This window comes from Actinia tenebrosa, unplaced genomic scaffold (assembly GCF_029948245.1).
Source record: "Actinia tenebrosa isolate PJP-AT-01 unplaced genomic scaffold, QUT_ActTen_1.0 PGA_scaffold15__27_contigs__length_11533743, whole genome shotgun sequence".
Lineage (NCBI taxonomy): Eukaryota > Metazoa > Cnidaria > Anthozoa > Actiniaria > Actiniidae > Actinia > Actinia tenebrosa.
Window position 1 is genome coordinate 8175946 of NW_028292575.1, and position 18384 is coordinate 8194329.

At 39.9% G+C, this 18384-nt stretch overlaps 1 protein-coding gene and 1 pseudogene across 1 annotated transcript; both read left to right on the plus strand.

The window, feature by feature from the left end:
• The first annotated feature begins 11345 nt into the window (after window positions 1–11345).
• On the plus strand, window positions 11346–12746 carry LOC148911006 (uncharacterized; annotated as a pseudogene).
• Window positions 12747–12976: 230 nt separating this feature from the next.
• LOC148911007 (uncharacterized) lies at window positions 12977–16359 on the plus strand. Its single transcript, XM_089030420.1, has one exon. It carries the CDS (start codon window positions 13117–13119, stop codon window positions 15925–15927), a length of 2811 nt encoding a protein of 936 aa, XP_088886546.1. The 5' UTR covers window positions 12977–13116; the 3' UTR covers window positions 15928–16359.
• Window positions 16360–18384: the final 2025 nt, after the last annotated feature.

Here is an 18384-nt window from a genome sequence, read left to right on the forward strand (position 1 = left end):
GATCTTGCTTGAGCTTCCAAGGAATGCCTGGATGCCCGTCGTTTGAAAGATAACTTGGAACAAAACCTAGTGGTGGCTTGTTGGATCTTTCTTTTACCTATATCCCACCAAACAAGCAATGACGTACATGACTCTTTCTGAGGTTGCCAGGACTTCCATAAGTCCCTTACGAGCTCCACGTATGCATCGTTATCCAAAATACTAACATTGAGTTTCCAAAAATAAGGACCTGTAACAAGACGAATTGGAAGAATCTCAACGCTTTTTAATGTCACGAAACCACGCTCACCACTAAACACTCTCACGGCCAAAAAAAACTCTCACCCCCTCCCTCGCAAAGCATCATGGTTATAAAGGAAGCCCAAAAAGCATTATTACAATCCCTCTGGAGGAAAACCATGGGGTCCTCCCCTGGGTGTTTCCTCCATATAAACACATGATCAATAACAGTAACAAAAATGTAAACAAGGATAAGTGTCAACTTCATATTAAAGTTCTTTAAAATGTTCAAATGTTTATGTTTTGCTGTGCCCACTACGTAGTCTTGATGGTAGAACATTCTCTTGGTTGATGTGGGCCTCTCTGTTCTTCTTAGTCCTCTTCCCATCATCAGGTACTTTGTCTGCAACAGGGGGTCCCTCCCCTGGTTCTTGAGTGCACTCTTGCTCTGGATCACCATCTCCACTGTCTTCGGTGTCTTCAGTAGTTAATGAGGGAATGGTTGGAGGTGCAGGTGATGTCAGATTATCCTGAACTGTACTTTGTAGAGGTGCTGGTCCAAAATAGGGTCTTAGTTGGTTGCTGTGGACCCACTTCCTCTTGCCATTCACATTGATTTGGTAGGCCACCGAGGAAGCCTTGTATGTTATTCTGTAAGGACCGTTCCAGCATGTGAGAAACTTCTTTCTTTGCTTCTTTCTGTTCAGGAACTGGAAATAGTAAACTTTATCACCAACTTCATATTCTTTGCTAGTAGCCTTCCTGTCATAAATGTTCTTGTTAACTCTGGCAGTTGCTTCAATGTTCTCCCTCACAAAGGCAAATGTATGTCTAAGATTCTCTTGTAGTTCAATTACATAAGAATACTCAGAGTCATATCCACCAGCAGTTTCAGGATATGCAAAGACTAAGTGGTGTGGTAGTATCATTCGACGACCAGTCATTACTTCATGCGGTGACACTCCTGTAGAGCCATGAGGTGTTGACCTCAAGGCCATTAGTATTAATGGCAAAGTCAAGTCCCAATCCCTTCCAACTCCTTCTACATACTTCTTTAGTACTTCCATTATGGTCTTGTTTGCTCTTTCAACTGCTCCTCCAGACTCGGGGTGCCATGATATGTGAAAATTCTGTTTGATTTCAAGCATTTTACAAAGTTCTTGTACAATTTTACCCGTAAAATGAGTACCTTGGTCTGATGACAGCTTGGTAGGTAGTCCCCATCTACTGAAGACGTGATGAACTAGCATTCTTGCAACTGTCTCTGCTTCCATATTCCTTGTGGGGAGAGCTTCTACATATTTAGAGAACAAATCAACAAGTACTAAACAATACTCATTTCCTCTGGGGCTTTTAACAAGTGGTCCAACAAAGTCAATCATCACATGACTCCATGGTGACTTAGCAAGTCTGGGACGTAAAGGTGACTTATACATGCACTTCTTGGGAAGATGCTTACAGCAAGTCATGCAGCGTTGTACATAATCCTTAATGTCCTTATACATATTAATCCAGTACGCAGATTGAGCTGCAATAGTATAAGTGTTATCAATTCCTCTGTGACCTGAAGTGGGGTGGTCGTGAATATGCCACATATAAAGATCTCGGTAGCATTTTGGTATCACAACATATTTATGCTTGCAACCCTCTTGATCTTTGATGAACATCAATAATCCTCTTTCGACTGTGAAGGAATCTTTCCTGTTATGCATCAACCTCAGTTCTCTATTGTTCTTAAGAATCTCAGATGAGAGTTCTTGAACTTTACCCTCTATTAACTCTTTCAGAGGACCAATGTCTGGATCCTTATTCTGTGCCTGTACAAGGTCCTCACTGGGTTCTTCTGGATATAGATCATATGTACTAGCATTGATTGGGATACCTGTGTCGTTGTCACTTGTGATTCTTTGGTTGTCCAGGTTGTGATTCTGACGTCCTTCAAAGGTTACAGTCATCACATTTTGGAATTTATCTGGAATGAGTGCTGGATCTAATTCCCACTTCTGTCCATCTTTAGCTCCTTCCTTAGCAAGACTGTCAGCATGGTCATTTCCTTCTTTATCTTGTCCAACCTCTTGCGAGTGGCCTTTCACCTTTTTCCAGTAAACATCAATCTGTGATTGTGTGACCAATGATTCAATTGTTGAAATGATAGCATTTTTCACTTGTTTTCCTTTACTGTTTAGCATTCCACATTGTCTCCATCTTGGTAAATATTCTAAGAATGTCTTGGCAACATACTCAGAGTCTGTACACACAACAATTTCTTCAAGATTAAATTCAATGGCTTGTATTAGTGCAATTAAAACAGCTGATAGTTCTGCATACTGTGATGTCTGGTTTCCAAGATGATATCCTTGACTGAATTGGGACAACTCAGGCCAATAAACTCCTGCACCTGCTCTAATTTTTTGATTTTCGTCCGTAAATGAACATCCATCAGCATACACACATTTCATGTTTGCACAAAGTTCTGAGTCCCATTTATGATGTCTTAATGTGTCTATATCATTGGGTTCTGAACTACAATCATGCAATGTTGCCAAGCCCTCAACATGTTTCATATTGAGGGTTTTCTTATATTGTACTTCGAATGACTGACCTTGCAAGACAAGGGCCCATTTTCCAACACGAGTAGACAGTTGATTGTTCTTGTTAGCTAGAAATGTTACTGGATGATGCGAAGTCTTCACAATGGCATGGTGGCCACACAAGTATGGTTTAAAGTGTAAGATTGCCCACGTAGTTGCCAAACAATGCTTCTCACACTCACTGTACAGTTTCTCTGCAGGTGACAAGCTTTTGCTTGCATACACAATAACTCTGAGTTTGTCTCCTTGCATTTGTGACAGGACAGCACTCATGGCTTCAGTTGAACATGTAGACTCGACAATGAACTCGGCTCCCTCAAAGAACTGTGGGGAACCCAGTATAGGTGCTTGACAAAGGCTCGACTTAAGTTTGTTTACTGCTGTCTGTTCATTGATTCCAAACTCCCATTCTACATTCTTTCGAAGAAGTCTTGTCAATGGTTCAGCTATTTTAGCATAGTCCTTTATGAATCTTCTATAGAAATTAAGTGTTCCTAAAATACTGCGCAGTTGTGACTGATTCTTGGGATCAGGTAAGTTCTGTATTACCTGAGTCTTCTTTGCCTGTGGTGACATTCCCTCTGATGATAAGTGGTAACCCAGATAATCCACTGATGACCTTGCAAACTGACATTTACGAAGAGGGACTTTAACACCTGCTTTAGAAAACTGTTCAAACACATATCTTAGTTGACTTAAGTGTTCTTCCCAGTCATCACTGTTAGCTAAAACATCATCAACAAACAATGACAAGTGTCTATCTCTAACATCTGGAAGTACTTTATGTAAGAAAATGTTCCATTCAGCAGGGCTATTGACATAGCCAAAAGGTAGGCGCGTCCACGTATACTGTGCACCATCAAAGGTGAAAGCTAACTTATGTTGATCATCTCCTTTTACTGGTATAGTCCAAAATCCATTTGCAACATCAAGTGTAGTGAAGTATTTTGAACTCTTCAACCGTGACAGTGAATAGTCTATATCTCCCATAGGCCATCTAGATATAGGTACTTTACGATTAAGATTCCTGAAATCTATGCACATTCGCCATGTGCCATTTGGTTTTAGAACAGGCCACACTGGTGAATTGTAGGTACTATTACAAGGTCTTATAATGTCATTAGATTCCAGTTCTGCAATTATCTTCTTTAAACTATCATAAGCAGCCCATGGGATCTTATATTGCTTAGTATATATGGGATCCCCTGCATTGTTAATGGGAATTTCAACTTCATGTAGGTTTGTACTTCCAACATCATTCTTGCCTTTAGTAAATGTACCTTTGAACTCTGATAATATATTCAATAATTGTTCTTTCTGACCTTCATCTGCTGCATCCGCATTTTCCACTGCATCTTTTATTTGCTCATCGATGTTAGCTTCCGCTGAATTTAAGCCAATCTCCATCTGTTCCTCAGCTTTCTCTACTTCACCATTATAGTTTGGAGAATGTGTAACAACATTAATCATCTTCTCTGTTGAATCAAGACCTTTTAATGTCACTGTTAATCCGGTCTGGTCCGAGAGACAACTTTCAATATCTTCGCTCCTCAGTGGTCTGTCCTGAATCGTCAACCTCTTTACATGGAAAGTACCAGTGTCATGTCTTACGTTTAGCCATTCTGGTACATCTTCGCAATCATTGGGAACCTGCACAGTATCTTGCTTTCCTAAGGGCTTGTCTCCGATAATCATTATACTTGTGTCAAACGTGGGAGTGTCAATAGCTACTACTTTGCCAATCCTCTTGCCTCGGTGAAGAATAATGTCTCTATGTTGTGTGTTTCTAACATAAATCCAAAACCATTGTTTGCTAGTAGACACAACACAGTCTATAATCTCTAGTCCCATTTCATAAAGACACACCGTACCTTGTATTGTCCCATCCTTTCCATTGATGTCTTGATTCTTAGCGACTCTCATCTTAATGCGCTGGGCCTCAGTCAACTTAGGGACAGTTATAGTCTCCAGTACTTCCACGTCACATACTTGGGGGACAACTTGAACAGTGTTAATTCCTTTCCATCCTTGAGCAAACTGTGCAACATCCTTTGTACAACTTCTAAGAACACCATTGAATAGATCAATGACACAACATAATCTCCACAAAATGTCAGCCCCTACCAACAAAGGGGTGTTTACATCACATACATAGACTGGGTGCCTGATCACCCGAGTTCCAAATTTCAGATTGAGCCAACATCTACCATATGTTTTGACTCTTCCATTACTTGCGTTGTACAACTTTGCACATCCATCAATCAGCTTTAGGCATGGATTCTTTAACAACAACTGCTCAAAAAGTTCCCTTGTTATGATAGTGGCTTCTGCTCCTAAGTCTAAGGGTGCCAACACATCTGTACCTGTTTCTATGGTAACAGTGAAATGAGGACAGCCTCCCTCTCGCTGAAATGTCAAAACTCCCAGAACGTCATCAGATACACAGTCACTATTTTCGATTAAATTCACTTCTGGTGAAGATTCCATGCCTTTTCCATTTAACCCATCTACATCTAGGCTTCTAGCATGAATTGTCTCCGGTAGACTCTCATCAGCATTCAGTGTTCCTTCAGGCTTTTCACCATCTGCGTCATTACTACTAGACTCATCAATACTAGACTGTACTTCCATGTCAGGGTTAGTTCCATTAGACATATTATCCTCATCTGCTTGTACGTCACTTATCTTGTCACTTACTTCATGTGTCTGATTAGTTTCAGGATGTTTCTCTTCAACAACTGTGGGAGCCACATGTATCTCCTCCCTTCACTGTCCAGATGAGGTTGAAACTTGTTCCTTTGTTACAGGTGCTTGGGGCTTAGGGGGTGCTCTCTGTCGCTCATATCCGTCAATTATCTGCTTTAGATAATCCATAAATTCATCTTGCTGAGCTTGAGCAGTAGGTAATTCAACTCTTGGATTTTGAACGGCTGGAGTTGGTATCCCTGTGGTTGATCCATTAGATGTTTTTCCATCACTTCTCTGACAGTCTCTAGCATAGTGTCCTGCTTCTCCGCAGCGAAAACAATCACCTTTCCTCTGTCTCTTGAAACTGTCTCTGGGGTTTGACCAAGTCTTTCTACTTCCACTTCCTCCCTCCAAGTTAAGGCTTGCTCTGTCCTTCACCTCGCACACTTGGAGCTCCTTGGGGCGTGATCGCTTGTGATAGAAGATCTCTGCCTTTGCAACGAGATCATCCAGATTATTGAGGGCTAAAGCCTCAAGTTGTTGACGAATGTGAGGTTGGAGGCCATCCACAAATGCAAGTCTTAGCTGAACATCATCTCTTTCTCGAAATCCAAAAGCTCTTGTTGATAGTCGTTTTAGTCTGCGAAGAAATTCACTGGGTGTTTCTGTTGGTTTTTGCCTGCCTTCTTTACCTCGCAGGGCCTCAATTGCAGCCTCTTGACAGGAGAATCTGCCGAAATCTTTTTCCAACTGTCCACAAAGTTTGTCAAAGTCACTTCGTATCTCTGGTGAATAACTCTGTATCTGCATACTGGCAGTACCCTCAACAACCATCTTTACTATAGCTAGCTTTTCATCATCACTGTAGGGTGGTTGTCTCACTGATAACTTACTTTTTAAGGTGGCTATAAACTCTTCAATGCCTGCATTTGGTCGTATTTCAGGGTTGAAGGGCGTTAAATTTTTACAGATCTTTGACCAATCGGAGGGAAGTCCCTTCCCCACACATGTAGGAGTTGGAGTTGTCCTTTGACACTTATCTGTCGGGCCCTTTGAAGGTTGTGATGGCGATAATTGCTCGAGTTTCGTCTCCAGGTCTTCGATCTTCGTATTTTTCTCTCTTAATTCTGCAACAAGCTCCAAATTCTTTTTGTTTGCGGTGGACAGGTCTTCTTTCGCTTGTTCCAAGCCTTCACTGATCGATTCTTTCTCTCTTGTAAGTTTCGTAGTGTTTTCTTCGAGTTGATTTTCAAGAGACTGGCGGGTCTGAACTAACTCCTCGTTTTCCTTACAGGCTGCATCAATCTCTTCGCCTAAAGAATCGCACAATGTCTTAAAGTAACTACATTTTCCTTTAGAATGATGTACTACAGCGATACAAAGAGCCGAGAAATTGCTGACGGCTTGCAAAACTTCATCGGACGTTTTGGTTTCATCGAAGTTAGCGATTGATTCTCTCTCGGTCTCCAAGCGTTTTAAAAGGTCGTCTTCAGGCAAAACTTCTAGATCTTCGACATACACAGTCGCCCATGGTAATAATTTAACTCTCTGATCTCCCACTCGATCATTTTCGGTGGAGTTTTCGGTGTTTTCAGCCATGTTTGTCAAAAGCACGTGTTGAGTAGCGTAGAACAAATTTCGATAATTTCCTTTGTTTTCGGTTTCCAATTCTCTTGAGATTTCACCAAGACGTGTAATAAGGAATCTTTCGTGTCCTGGCAGGGTCGCCAATTTGTAACAAGACGAATTGGAAGAATCTCAACGCTTTTTAATGTCACGAAACCACGCTCACCACTAAACACTCTCACGGCCAAAAAAAACTCTCACCCCCTCCCTCGCAAAGCATCATGGTTATAAAGGAAGCCCAAAAAGCATTATTACAGACCTCTGGGTGGAACTTCAGGCAATATGAAATCAAGGAAAACAGCAGAGTGATCAGAATGCGGACAAGGTAAAATACTGCACTCAGAAGCATGAGGAACAAAACGCAATGGAAGTCCGATCATATCAATGCGGGACGCAGCCATGCCATTAGTACTGATATAAGTAAATTCTTGGGTTCTAGGATGACAGTGCCTCCAAATGTCAATCAAGCGATTTTCATGGAATAAGATGGGAAGGACAGTAACACTGTCATAACTAGCAGGTAGTACAGAATTAAAGGATCGACGATCCAGAATAGGTGTAAAAACCGTATTGAAATCCCCTAAGAGGAGAATGTCAGACGTAGGATCAAGCCTATCATTTACTTGTGTCAAAAAACCATCTCTTTCAGGATTGTGATTGGGAGCATACAGGGAGACGATAGAAACTTTGCAAGAGTCATATTGGACATCTAAATAAGTGAAGCGGCCATTGATACCCGAGTACTGTTTAAGTACAGAAAAGGGAGAGGCACGCTTTAACAAAATTGCAGTACCACCAGAATGCTTTGTGTTGAAATCTCCAAAAGCTAGATAAGGAGAATTATCAAATCAATTATTGAGTTCTTGTTGTGAAATACAGTGAGTTTCTTGGATGCTCACAATATCAGGCGGGCGAGATAAGGAAGACAGCCAAAAAATAAATGTTGTTCTTTTCACATACTCTCGCAGACCATTTATGTTTATAGTGAGAGCCCTCATTTTAAACAAAAATCAACAAGTATTTATGATAGTTTCAATATTCTGAATAACTGCTTATTAATAAACCACCAATTTCAACATTTTCAATAATCATAACATTATTTGCAACATTATTCATATAACACATGACATTACGTAAACAATTCATACTTCAATACACTTTTTTTTTTTTTTTTTTTTTTAAACCTTCAATATATGATTAGAAATATAGATAACTATATAAATACGCAAGAAAAATTAGGGTTTCTTTTTAGAACGTTGAGTAATAACCTCCTTTGGATCCACAGATCTTTTGAGGTTACGTAAATTAGTAAAGCAAATGTCCATCCCTTCAGCAGGTTTTTCCTTCGTCGTGTTTTGTTTGACCATATGACTAAATGAAGGAGAGGACAAAGATGTTCCCAAGGAAATTGAAGAGTTAGAATCACACGACAGAGATAGTACTTCAACATTTTGAAGAGAATCCTGAGAAGAAGGATTAGGAAAAAGCGGTTGCGAAGAAATAACTTCTGAGGAGGAATCCTTTTGCAAAGAAGAACGCAAATCTGTAGGTTCCTGTACAACTTCAGTGATCACACCTGACTGAGATATATTTTCTGTCAACTCTTGAGACTCCTCTGGGAGAGAAAGAGCAGGATGCTGCGGAAAGTCCTGTCCTTCAGGACGATCTATAGCGTAACGAGGGGGTTCCATAAGATCCTTCGAGCAAGCATAAGAATGGTGACCTTGCGCACCACAGCGGTTGCAGACACCTTTTAGGGGACATCTTGTATTTGAATGTCCCCACCAGTTGCATGAGAAACAACATAATGGCTGACTACGGTATCTAATATGAGCAATAAACGGGTCCAAAAGAACACTCGTAGGAATATGCTCATTTAATGTCACAAAAAGCCGTCTATCTCCAGTTTCAAAGCCAAATTTGTCTAAATTTCTCACCACTTGATTTACGCTCCCATATTTTTCAAAGTATTCCTTGATGTCGTCATCCTCCACCTCACAAGGGAGGTTTGAAACCGTCACAACTTGTTGAGGTGATTCAACCCCATTGAAAAAGCAAAAACAGCCCCTAATATAGATTCCTTTCGTAAATAACTGTTCCCTTTGTCTGTGAGATTCCTCCTTAAACGTTACTCTACAAGAAAAACCTGTATTAGACACCTGAACACATTTTATGGCAGTACGCAATTCGTTTCCAAGAACTTTTCCAATGGCCGCAATAATTTCATCCCTAGTGACCGGCTGTCTAAGCTTCTGTAATTGACGTGGAAGCCCTAATTCTAATGTATTTGGCCTATGTACCGAGAACATATTTGACCAAAAAATAATATACCAAAAATATTAATAATCAGTGCCCTTGAAGGAAATATTCCTAGGTTGTCGAAGTAGGACAAACCTAGGGAATAATCCAACAGAGGGAGGAGGATACAACTTCCAGTTCTTGACTTCAGAAATCTTGATTCTTGAGTCTTGAGAATCTTGAGCCTTGAATCTTGAACTGTGAATCTCAGATCTTGGACTTGAATTTCTACACCGACTTGTAAAGAAAAACTTCACCAACTATCGGCAATCGTGAGCTTACTTGCAAAAGATGATGAACCTCTTGCTATGATTAGTGGATGTATTTAGCTTTCGATGGTTATTCCATCCAAGTTAGTTCGTTGGTCCATGTGGGATCCCCAAACCACGAGTGGGACGCCTTTTTTTCTTCTTCTTCTTCTTTTTTTCTATCGTTCGTTTGTCCTTGGGCACAGGGGATTGAAGGATGTCAGTAGTGCTTCTCGTCTCTGGCCTCTGGGGTCTTGGATTCGGTTCCTGGAATCGACATGCATCTCATTCGAGTAGAGTTCGTTTTTCTTCGATTTTTTCCGCTCCTCAAAACCTAAGAAGCTGAATTCCAACTCCAGGTTTGATCTGTGAGTTAGCCGTGCCCATTGATCAGCAAGGATAACGTTTCAGGAATAGTTTGTGAGTTAGCCATGCTCTGACTTTGATCAGCCCAGAGCAGTCGTTACAGGAACTCACCTTGATTGGCCCCGCGGAGGTTGTCTTAGGGTTCGATCAAATTTAATGGTTTTAATTCAAGTTATGACTGATAAGAATAGATTTTACATACAAAAAATTCATCTGTAAAAAATAAACTATATATCGTAAGTGACCGGTTTGTCTTCTGCTCTATCATTGGATCATAAAGCAGATGCGCGCGCTCCAGGAATTATTATTAAGAACACGTGCGCATGACTTGCACTTGTGTGTAGAGCGCAATCTCGTATACCAGAGCCTGCGTTTCTTATAGACTGCGGTGAACCGGAAAAAATATTTTAATTTTTGGCAAGTATGAACGCATGCGCTCTTATACCGGAAGTCGAAGAAACCTTGGTCCTAAAAAACGGATTATGCCAGAGCCCTCGTTCTTCGCGGCAGGCAGGCAAGAAGAAACGCAAGCTCTGGGTACGAGATTATGTAGAGCGATTTTCGTACTTGTATTCGCATTAATCATGATCATTATCTTAAAGAAAGCAGGCATTCTTGATTCATTTTGAACGTTTTGTTTCCGGAGCCTGCGTTCATTCTGGTCAGCGTAAACTCATCCTGACCTTAGAGGTTCTAGATATTTCGACTTTAGTAGGTTTGGATGAGTGTCAGCGGCGCGTGAGAATCGCTGACTTCTGCTCGCGACTTCTTGTCAAAACGGCAAATGCTGGAGTTAACTTGAACATTATTAATAACCTCTGTAGTCCATGGGCCAGGGCTCGACCATGGTAACACTAAGGGGGACAAATTGTGAGTTATGCCAGGTTAAAGGTCACCTAAAGTTGTTTCAAAATTTATATGATAGCATTCCTAAAAGAGTAGCTTTGTGGTATTTTTTGTAACATCAAATTATTGAAAAATATCGATTTAGCATGAAAACGAGGCTGGGATAGATTAATTTATAAAAATAGCTTTGCATGATTTTAAGCTCGATATTTATTTATCACATGTTAAAACAATAGAGCTACTATATATTATTACATTTAAAAGCTGGCTTACTTTGAAATTACTTATAAAAATGATTAAAAAAGGAAGAAAATATATTTGCTGATCCGCAAAGCATTTTGGGTAATTTTCAAGATGGCGGACTATTTGTGTGGTAAGTAGAGTAGAATTTTCAGCAAAATCAGCTCAATTAAACACTTTTAAAGACTACGAAAATGAAGATACTGATAATATAGATATTTCTAACAATGTTAGAAATCGGAATTTGCATTTTTTCAACAGATTTGAAGCTTTGTCTTGTCGATTTTATAGTCCTTACATACCTTAAAGAGACGTAAAAGCATTTTTGATTTTCTTTCTTGTACAACAGATCTTAAAAAGTGTATTATTCATTGTACTGATGATAATAGTCAAAATTTAACTTCCCCCAAAGACCTCGGATCTTGGAAAACATTGCTAAAGGCTGCAGAAATTCGTAATCACAAAGCAATTCTTGATGTGGCTAGGGATACTAACGAAGGAGAAATACCGGCAAACGTTATGTATCATAGAAAATGCCGAAGTATTTTTACTCTGAAAAGAGATCTTGAAAACCTTTCTCGATCAACTGAAGATGCTGATGATGTGCAAGAGCCTGAGCAAAAGAGATACGCAACTAATAGACAACCATCAAGCTCGAGTAGGACATACGAGGAGATATGCATTTTTTGTGAAAAGAAAAGTAAATATTTAAAATCTTCAAGAAATCGAGAGCGTTTGATTCAGTGTAGAGATTTGCGTGCTGATGACTCCATTAGAACAACTGCTATTGCTAAAGATGACACTAAGATAATTGCCATCGTAAGCCGTGAACTAGGAGCCGCCGAAGCTTGTTACCACCGTTCATGCTATCGAGATTATACTCGCCCTGCTAAAGTGAGCAATTCAAATGAATTTCAAGACGGGGATGAAGTTGTTGATGTTGATGATTGGTATAAGGACATTGAGACTCAAGCTTACGAAAAGCTTTTCGAATTCACACGTTCTTTACTAGAGAATCCAAGATTAATAAAGTTGGTTGACCTTAGAAACTTACTAATTTTCCACATGAACTCAATGGGCGTTACCGAAATTACTGAGTCAACCAAGAAATACATCCGCAGAAAATTGGAATTTGAGTTTGGCAGTCTTTTGCAGTTTGAGGACCTTCTTGACAACAATAAGCTGTTTGTTATTCCTGAAAGTCTCTCAAAACGTGAATTGGCTAAGGAACTGGCAAAACTTGCGCAACAACAAGAAGATATAACTATGCCATCAAAGATCAAACAAATTCAGGAAGCTAGTCTATATATTCGGAATGGTATTTTGTCAAATAACAATACAGATGTGTCGTGGCCTCCAAAACCTCAGAACTCTGTCAGAATGCAGTAAACATACCGGAAGAACTCAAGACTTTTCTTTACACTGTTTTGACTGGGAATACTGAGATTCCAACTGAATACCCTCAACGACTGGAGCGCCTAATCAGTTCTTATGGACAAGATCTTATTTATGGTGTGAGCGGTGGAAAAGAGAAACCCCCTAAACAGATATTGCTACCTTATGCAGTCAAATCTTTGACTAACAATGTTGAGGTCATACAGATTTAAAACAGATGCGGACATGGTATTGCCTACTCGCAAGTCGAGGAAATAAACACAGCACTTTGTCTTAAAAAAATGGCATCAACGCCCAACAATGACGTTCCGCTGCCCGAAGATATACAGCCGTATATTGAGACAACACTTGGCTGGGACAACATTGATCGATTGGAAGAAACGTTATCTGGAGGAGGAACTTCTCATCGAGTAAATGGTATTGTCGTTCAGGCCAGGCATTTTGGTCCAAATCTTCCTGCACAGCCAGAATTTGATATTGCAAGAACAAAGAAAAGAAGCATTGAGCCTCTGCAGCGCGCTGAGATTCCTCCATATAACGCCGGAGATCGTTGTGGCCCTCGAGCAAGGAAATATGTTGAAGTCACTTCTGAAGAATTGATGGCAAATGCAAGAAAGAAGAATCTGATTTGGATTTTAGTACGACTCCATGCAAGAGAAAGACAGAGAGCAAGTAGCTGGACTGGTTTTAACATTTCCATCCGCAATAAAGTAGAAGTCACAAAAGACAACATAGGATATTTACCAACTATCAACTCACCTGCTACAGACATGGCAACGGTCCATGAAGTACTAGTACAATCTTTGAAGATAAAGAACCAGCTCAAGTTGAAAAGTATCGTCCTTGTGTTTGACCAAGCGCTGTACGCAAAAGCAACTGAAATTCAATGGAAACATGACCAACGATTTAAAGATATCGTACTAAGGATTGGAGTGTTCCATACAGCTTGCACCTTACTGTCTATCATTGGCAAACGCTTTCAAGATGCTGGGCTTAGAGATCTATGCATCGAGGCAGGTGTGATAGCAGAAGGTTCTGTCTCAGGAGTCATGGATGGCCGTAGATACAACCGTGCAGTTAGATTCCACAAACTAATGTACGAAGCACTTATGAGGTTGATATGGAAAGGCTTTCGGTCATGGATCGAGGAAAACCACAAGGAATCAAATAGGAAAGTTGATGCTTTCTTCAATGGACTTGAGACACTTTACGACAATGTTTGTGAGGCAGAGTTCAATAAACAAATGGGAAGTTCTAGTTTTGCTGAATTCGTTAAGCTCTATGACATGTATATAGACTTTCTACGAAAGCATAATGGTCAGCTCTCTGAATTTTGGATGTCATATATTGACATTATGGAGATCCTTCTGGGACTTTTAAGAGCATCAAGAGAGGGTAACTGGGAGCTTCATATCTCTTCTATCAGGGGAATGGTTTCGTGGTGCTTTGCGTATGACAATATAAATTACGCCAGATATTTATCTGCTTACTTGCTAGAAATGTCCCACCTCGAAGAAGATCACCCAGATGTAATAGAGTACTTTAGAGCCGGTGGCTTTTCTGTACAGATTGGTGACGACAATCCATTTGGAAGAATACCCGTAGATCAAACCGTTGAAGAAACCGTTAATAAAGATACACAGACTGCTGGAGGAACCAAGGGATTCAGCTTGAAACCTGGTGCTGTGAGAAAGTACTACTTAGTTGCAGAATTTCGAAGCATATTTATGCGTCAGCTTAAGGATATGCTTCATCTGAACACAGCAAGCAGAAAACACACTGATCTTCAACCAAGTAGGATGGCAAAAGATGAAGCAGATGTAAATGCATTACTCTTATTGCTAGAAGAAAGCTGGATAAATCCTTTTAACAGTAATCAACAGGATCTTGTTTGTTTATCTACCGGTAAACTTGCGACTCCAGAAATTGCCAAAGATTTGATTCAAGCCAAAGCTCTTGGTGAGGAAGCATACAAGTCGTTTAGAGAAAACCGACTCGAGTCTAATCCACCAAAGTCTAATTTCTATGATAAAATGACCAAGCTCCAACTGAAAACATTTGGAAATCTGTCCAAGAAGATGAAAGTCGGAGGAGGAACAAGCAAGGAAGTTATAATAAAGGCAGATAGAGCTTTATTTGCACAGATGCTGATCATTGCTGAGAACAGAAAGCTGAATATAAGTGATGTCCTTTGTCACCCACTTGGACCCCTACCTTGGTCTCTGGCATCTGCTGATGGATCGTTAAGGAAAACAAATAAATCATCTCTGTTAAACGACCTGAAGAAGAACATACCAGCGGCAAATACCATTCCACAGCCAAGTGCACGAATTATTGATGGGATGTTTTTTGTTCAGAAAATGAAAGTTGACCAGAAGACATTTGGTGACGTAGCTGAAAGTCTCATGTCTATGATCCTAAATGAAGGAAACGAAAGCGAACGTATCGATGTTGTCTTCGATGTTTACAAGGATGAATCGATCAAAAATGCCGAAAGAGAAAAGAGGGGTTTTGAAAGTGGACACGAGTTTAAAAACATCAAATCAGATCATAAGATTCGTCAGTGGTCCAAATTTCTAGCAAGTTCCAAAAACAAGTCCCAACTTATTAAGTTTATTTCAGAAGAATGGAGAAAGGAGAAGTATCAGGAAAGATTAGCTGAACAATCAAAGACTATCTTTGTAACAACAGAAGACCACTGTTATGAAATCACTTCATCAGGTTCAGCAGAAAGGGAGGACCTTCGATCAAATCATGAAGAGGCTGACACAAGAGTTCTATTCCATGCAGCAAATGCAGCATCGGCAGGCTACGAAGCAGTTGTGATTAGTTCAGAAGATACCGACGTATTTGTTCTCTGTTTGGCTTTCAGTAGTTATATTCCATGCTCATTGTACGTGAAATGTGGCAAGAAGATTCGAACAATGTACATTGACATTTCAAATGTAGCTCGAATGTTAGGATCGCAGGTATGTACGTCTCTTCTCGGTTTTCACGCCTTTACAGGCTGTGACAGTGTCAGTGCTTTTGCGGGAAAAGGAAAACTAGCTGCATTCAAAATGCTGAAAACAAACAAATTGTACCAAGACCTATTTCACCAAATTGGAATGCAGTGGGATTTCACAGACGACGTGTTCTCAAAGATACAAGAATTCACATGCAGAATGTACAGCTCCAATCCTGGAACCAAAGAAGTAAATGAGCTTCGTTATAGATTATTCTGTGTGAAGAAAGGGAAACTAGAATCGCAACAGCTACCGCCCTGCGCTGACTGCTTAAAACTCCATACACAACGTGCAAACTACCAAGCAGCCATCTGGAGAAGAAGTCTGCAAGGCTGCCCTAACGTTCCATCACCTATTGGACACGAGTGGATTCACGAAGACAACAAGTTTGTAATCAAATGGTAAGCGGTGAACCAGCCCCCACAGCTGTCCTAGAATTCCTTTCCTGCTCTTGCTCACGCTCATGTAAACCATCAAGCTGTATGTGCATTATAAATGGCCTGAAGTGCACTGATATGTGCAAACTACGTGACTGTGACAATCGTGTAGAAGATGAAGACAATTAAAGAGGCCATTAACAGTAAGTTTGTATAGAGTCAGACGTTTGATATTGAAAAATAGGCTACGCGAAGAACAATATAAATGTATCAAATATATTTTCCAACTATTCTTTCCCTTTAAAGCACATAAATCACAAAATAACTTGTTGCCATGGTAACTACGATATTCTAAAACTCCCTAGAGTAGCTCATGTTGAGCTTACTGAATACCTTGTCTATCATTTTGAAATGATTGCATATACATTTCAGGCCTTATAATAAACTTGAATAGCTGGAATATTAGTATTATCTAAATTTCGATTTTAATTGAGTGACGTCATAATATCACGTGATTTCAGCACTAAAGCTACTCTTCTGACATTGCTATCACTGAAAACCATAAAGTAGAGGGTGCAAGCTTTCCAAAAATGTATGATAGCATTTGTCCCCCTGACTGTTACCGAAGACCTTATTTTTGGGGGCCTGGCCCATGGACTACTGGACCCCAGGGTGCAAGAAGTGAAACTGAATTCGAAGAATCAGACAACAAGCAAGATTGGTTGAATACAGCAAGAATCGTACTATGTGCGTATTTGAATACAAGGCGATTTGGCTGGTTTGTCATCCACCAAGCATGCGAAATCGTACAATCAGTTTTGTTGCAGCAAAATAGGGTTTTGTTGCACAAAACACATCAACCAAGAAAGAACAAATTGTTTCCATACCGGAAAACACAAAATTGTCTAATACACATGCCTATGGAATGTTATGGAGAGCATGTGCGCACTTTTCATATTATTGGGGTGCAACCATATAATGACTCAAAATCACTTGAGATAAACACCTATTTCAGAAATAGTTGTCGCACCAAAAGCCTCAAGCAACAAGCCAAGACCGCAGAGAACGCTGGTACTTTTAGCTGTAATTAGTTTGTTCATGGTGCATTTTCATTTATTGACTTCACAAATTGCTCCAAGCAAGGCTGCTTGAGATGATAATTAGTGTAGAGCTATTGCCACTTGCATGAACCATGAATAAATAAATTATAATTAAAAGTACCGACGTTCTCTGAAGCCTTGGCTTGTTACTTGAGGCCCTTGGTGCGACAACGATCTTCGAAATAGGTGTAAATAACAATGAGATAACCGCCATGTTGGTTGACGTAACAGGAGAAGCTGGTGAGGAATGCTTTGTTATTATCAACCAACATGGCTGCTATAGGACGTTATATGTAAGTACCTCAAGACACATGTGCAGAAGTACTTTCAGTACTTAATTTAGTTTGGTGTTTTGCATTTTCTATAGACCTTGAATTCCAATATTAAACCAGAGTAATAAAATATTATTGCTGATTAAAACTTTAAGTCATTTTGCTAAAAGCTAATCTAACCCAAAGTAATGAATAAACAAAACGAGAAAATGCGATGAAATGAAACGCGTGAAACCACAACTGAAAAATGGCATCCATGATTGAAATGTTGTCCTTTTGTTTCCTTGCCTTTTCCTTTCAATTTTATCGAACCCTGAAATAACTTCTGGGCTGATCTAAGTCAGGGCAAGGCTAACTCACAAAACGATCCCTGAAACGATATCTTAGCTGATCAAAGGACTCGGCTAACTCACACATCGAACCCTGGAATTGTAAAGTTTAGCTCATAGATCAAATTGTAATTTAGCTTGCTGGGTTTTAAAGATCAGAGAAGAATCGAATCCTGGAAGAGTGATCACAAGCGAAGAATGGCTTATGTAGTAATGCACACATATAGAAGATTCTTAAATTTAACCAACCTCCTGGGGGAGGAGTGGGGGGGGGGGGGGGGGGAGGGGAGGACGACTTGAAAAGTAACCAAGGTTACAACAGCTGAGTGGGCATCGCTAGTAAATATTTAATCACAAAAAAGACCCAAGATGATATGTCTCTCTAATTAACGTGCAGTAGGTCGGCTAACATCAAACGCAAGCTAAATAGAGGAAGAAGGGCCTTGTTGTTTAAAGAGAGAATTCTTTTCGCATTCAAGCAGTGAGCGCCAAAAACTATTTTCTTGAAGAAAGGCTGTTGTACAAGGCTAAAATCTAGTTATTCAAAAAGTTTAACTTGTTTGGAAGTGGAGATGACCAGCAAAAATTTTATTCGAAAATGAGGTTTAGGTCTTCATTTGCTTAATTCCCATACATTTTCTATAAAAAAGCCTGACAAAGCAATATTCTAACACAAATGCAACAAAACATCTTTGTACAATTGAAAATACCGCTTCAAACAGGCATTTTATCATAGTACATCAGTTTCTAACTGTTAAAAAAAGGTTTTGAGTGTTAACTCAAA

What these genes read in the sequence shown, in the direction of transcription:
- LOC148911007 (XM_089030420.1), top strand. Translation starts at nt 13,117, where the DNA reads ATGGCAAATGCAAGAAAGAAGAATCTGATTTGGATTTTAGTACGACTC.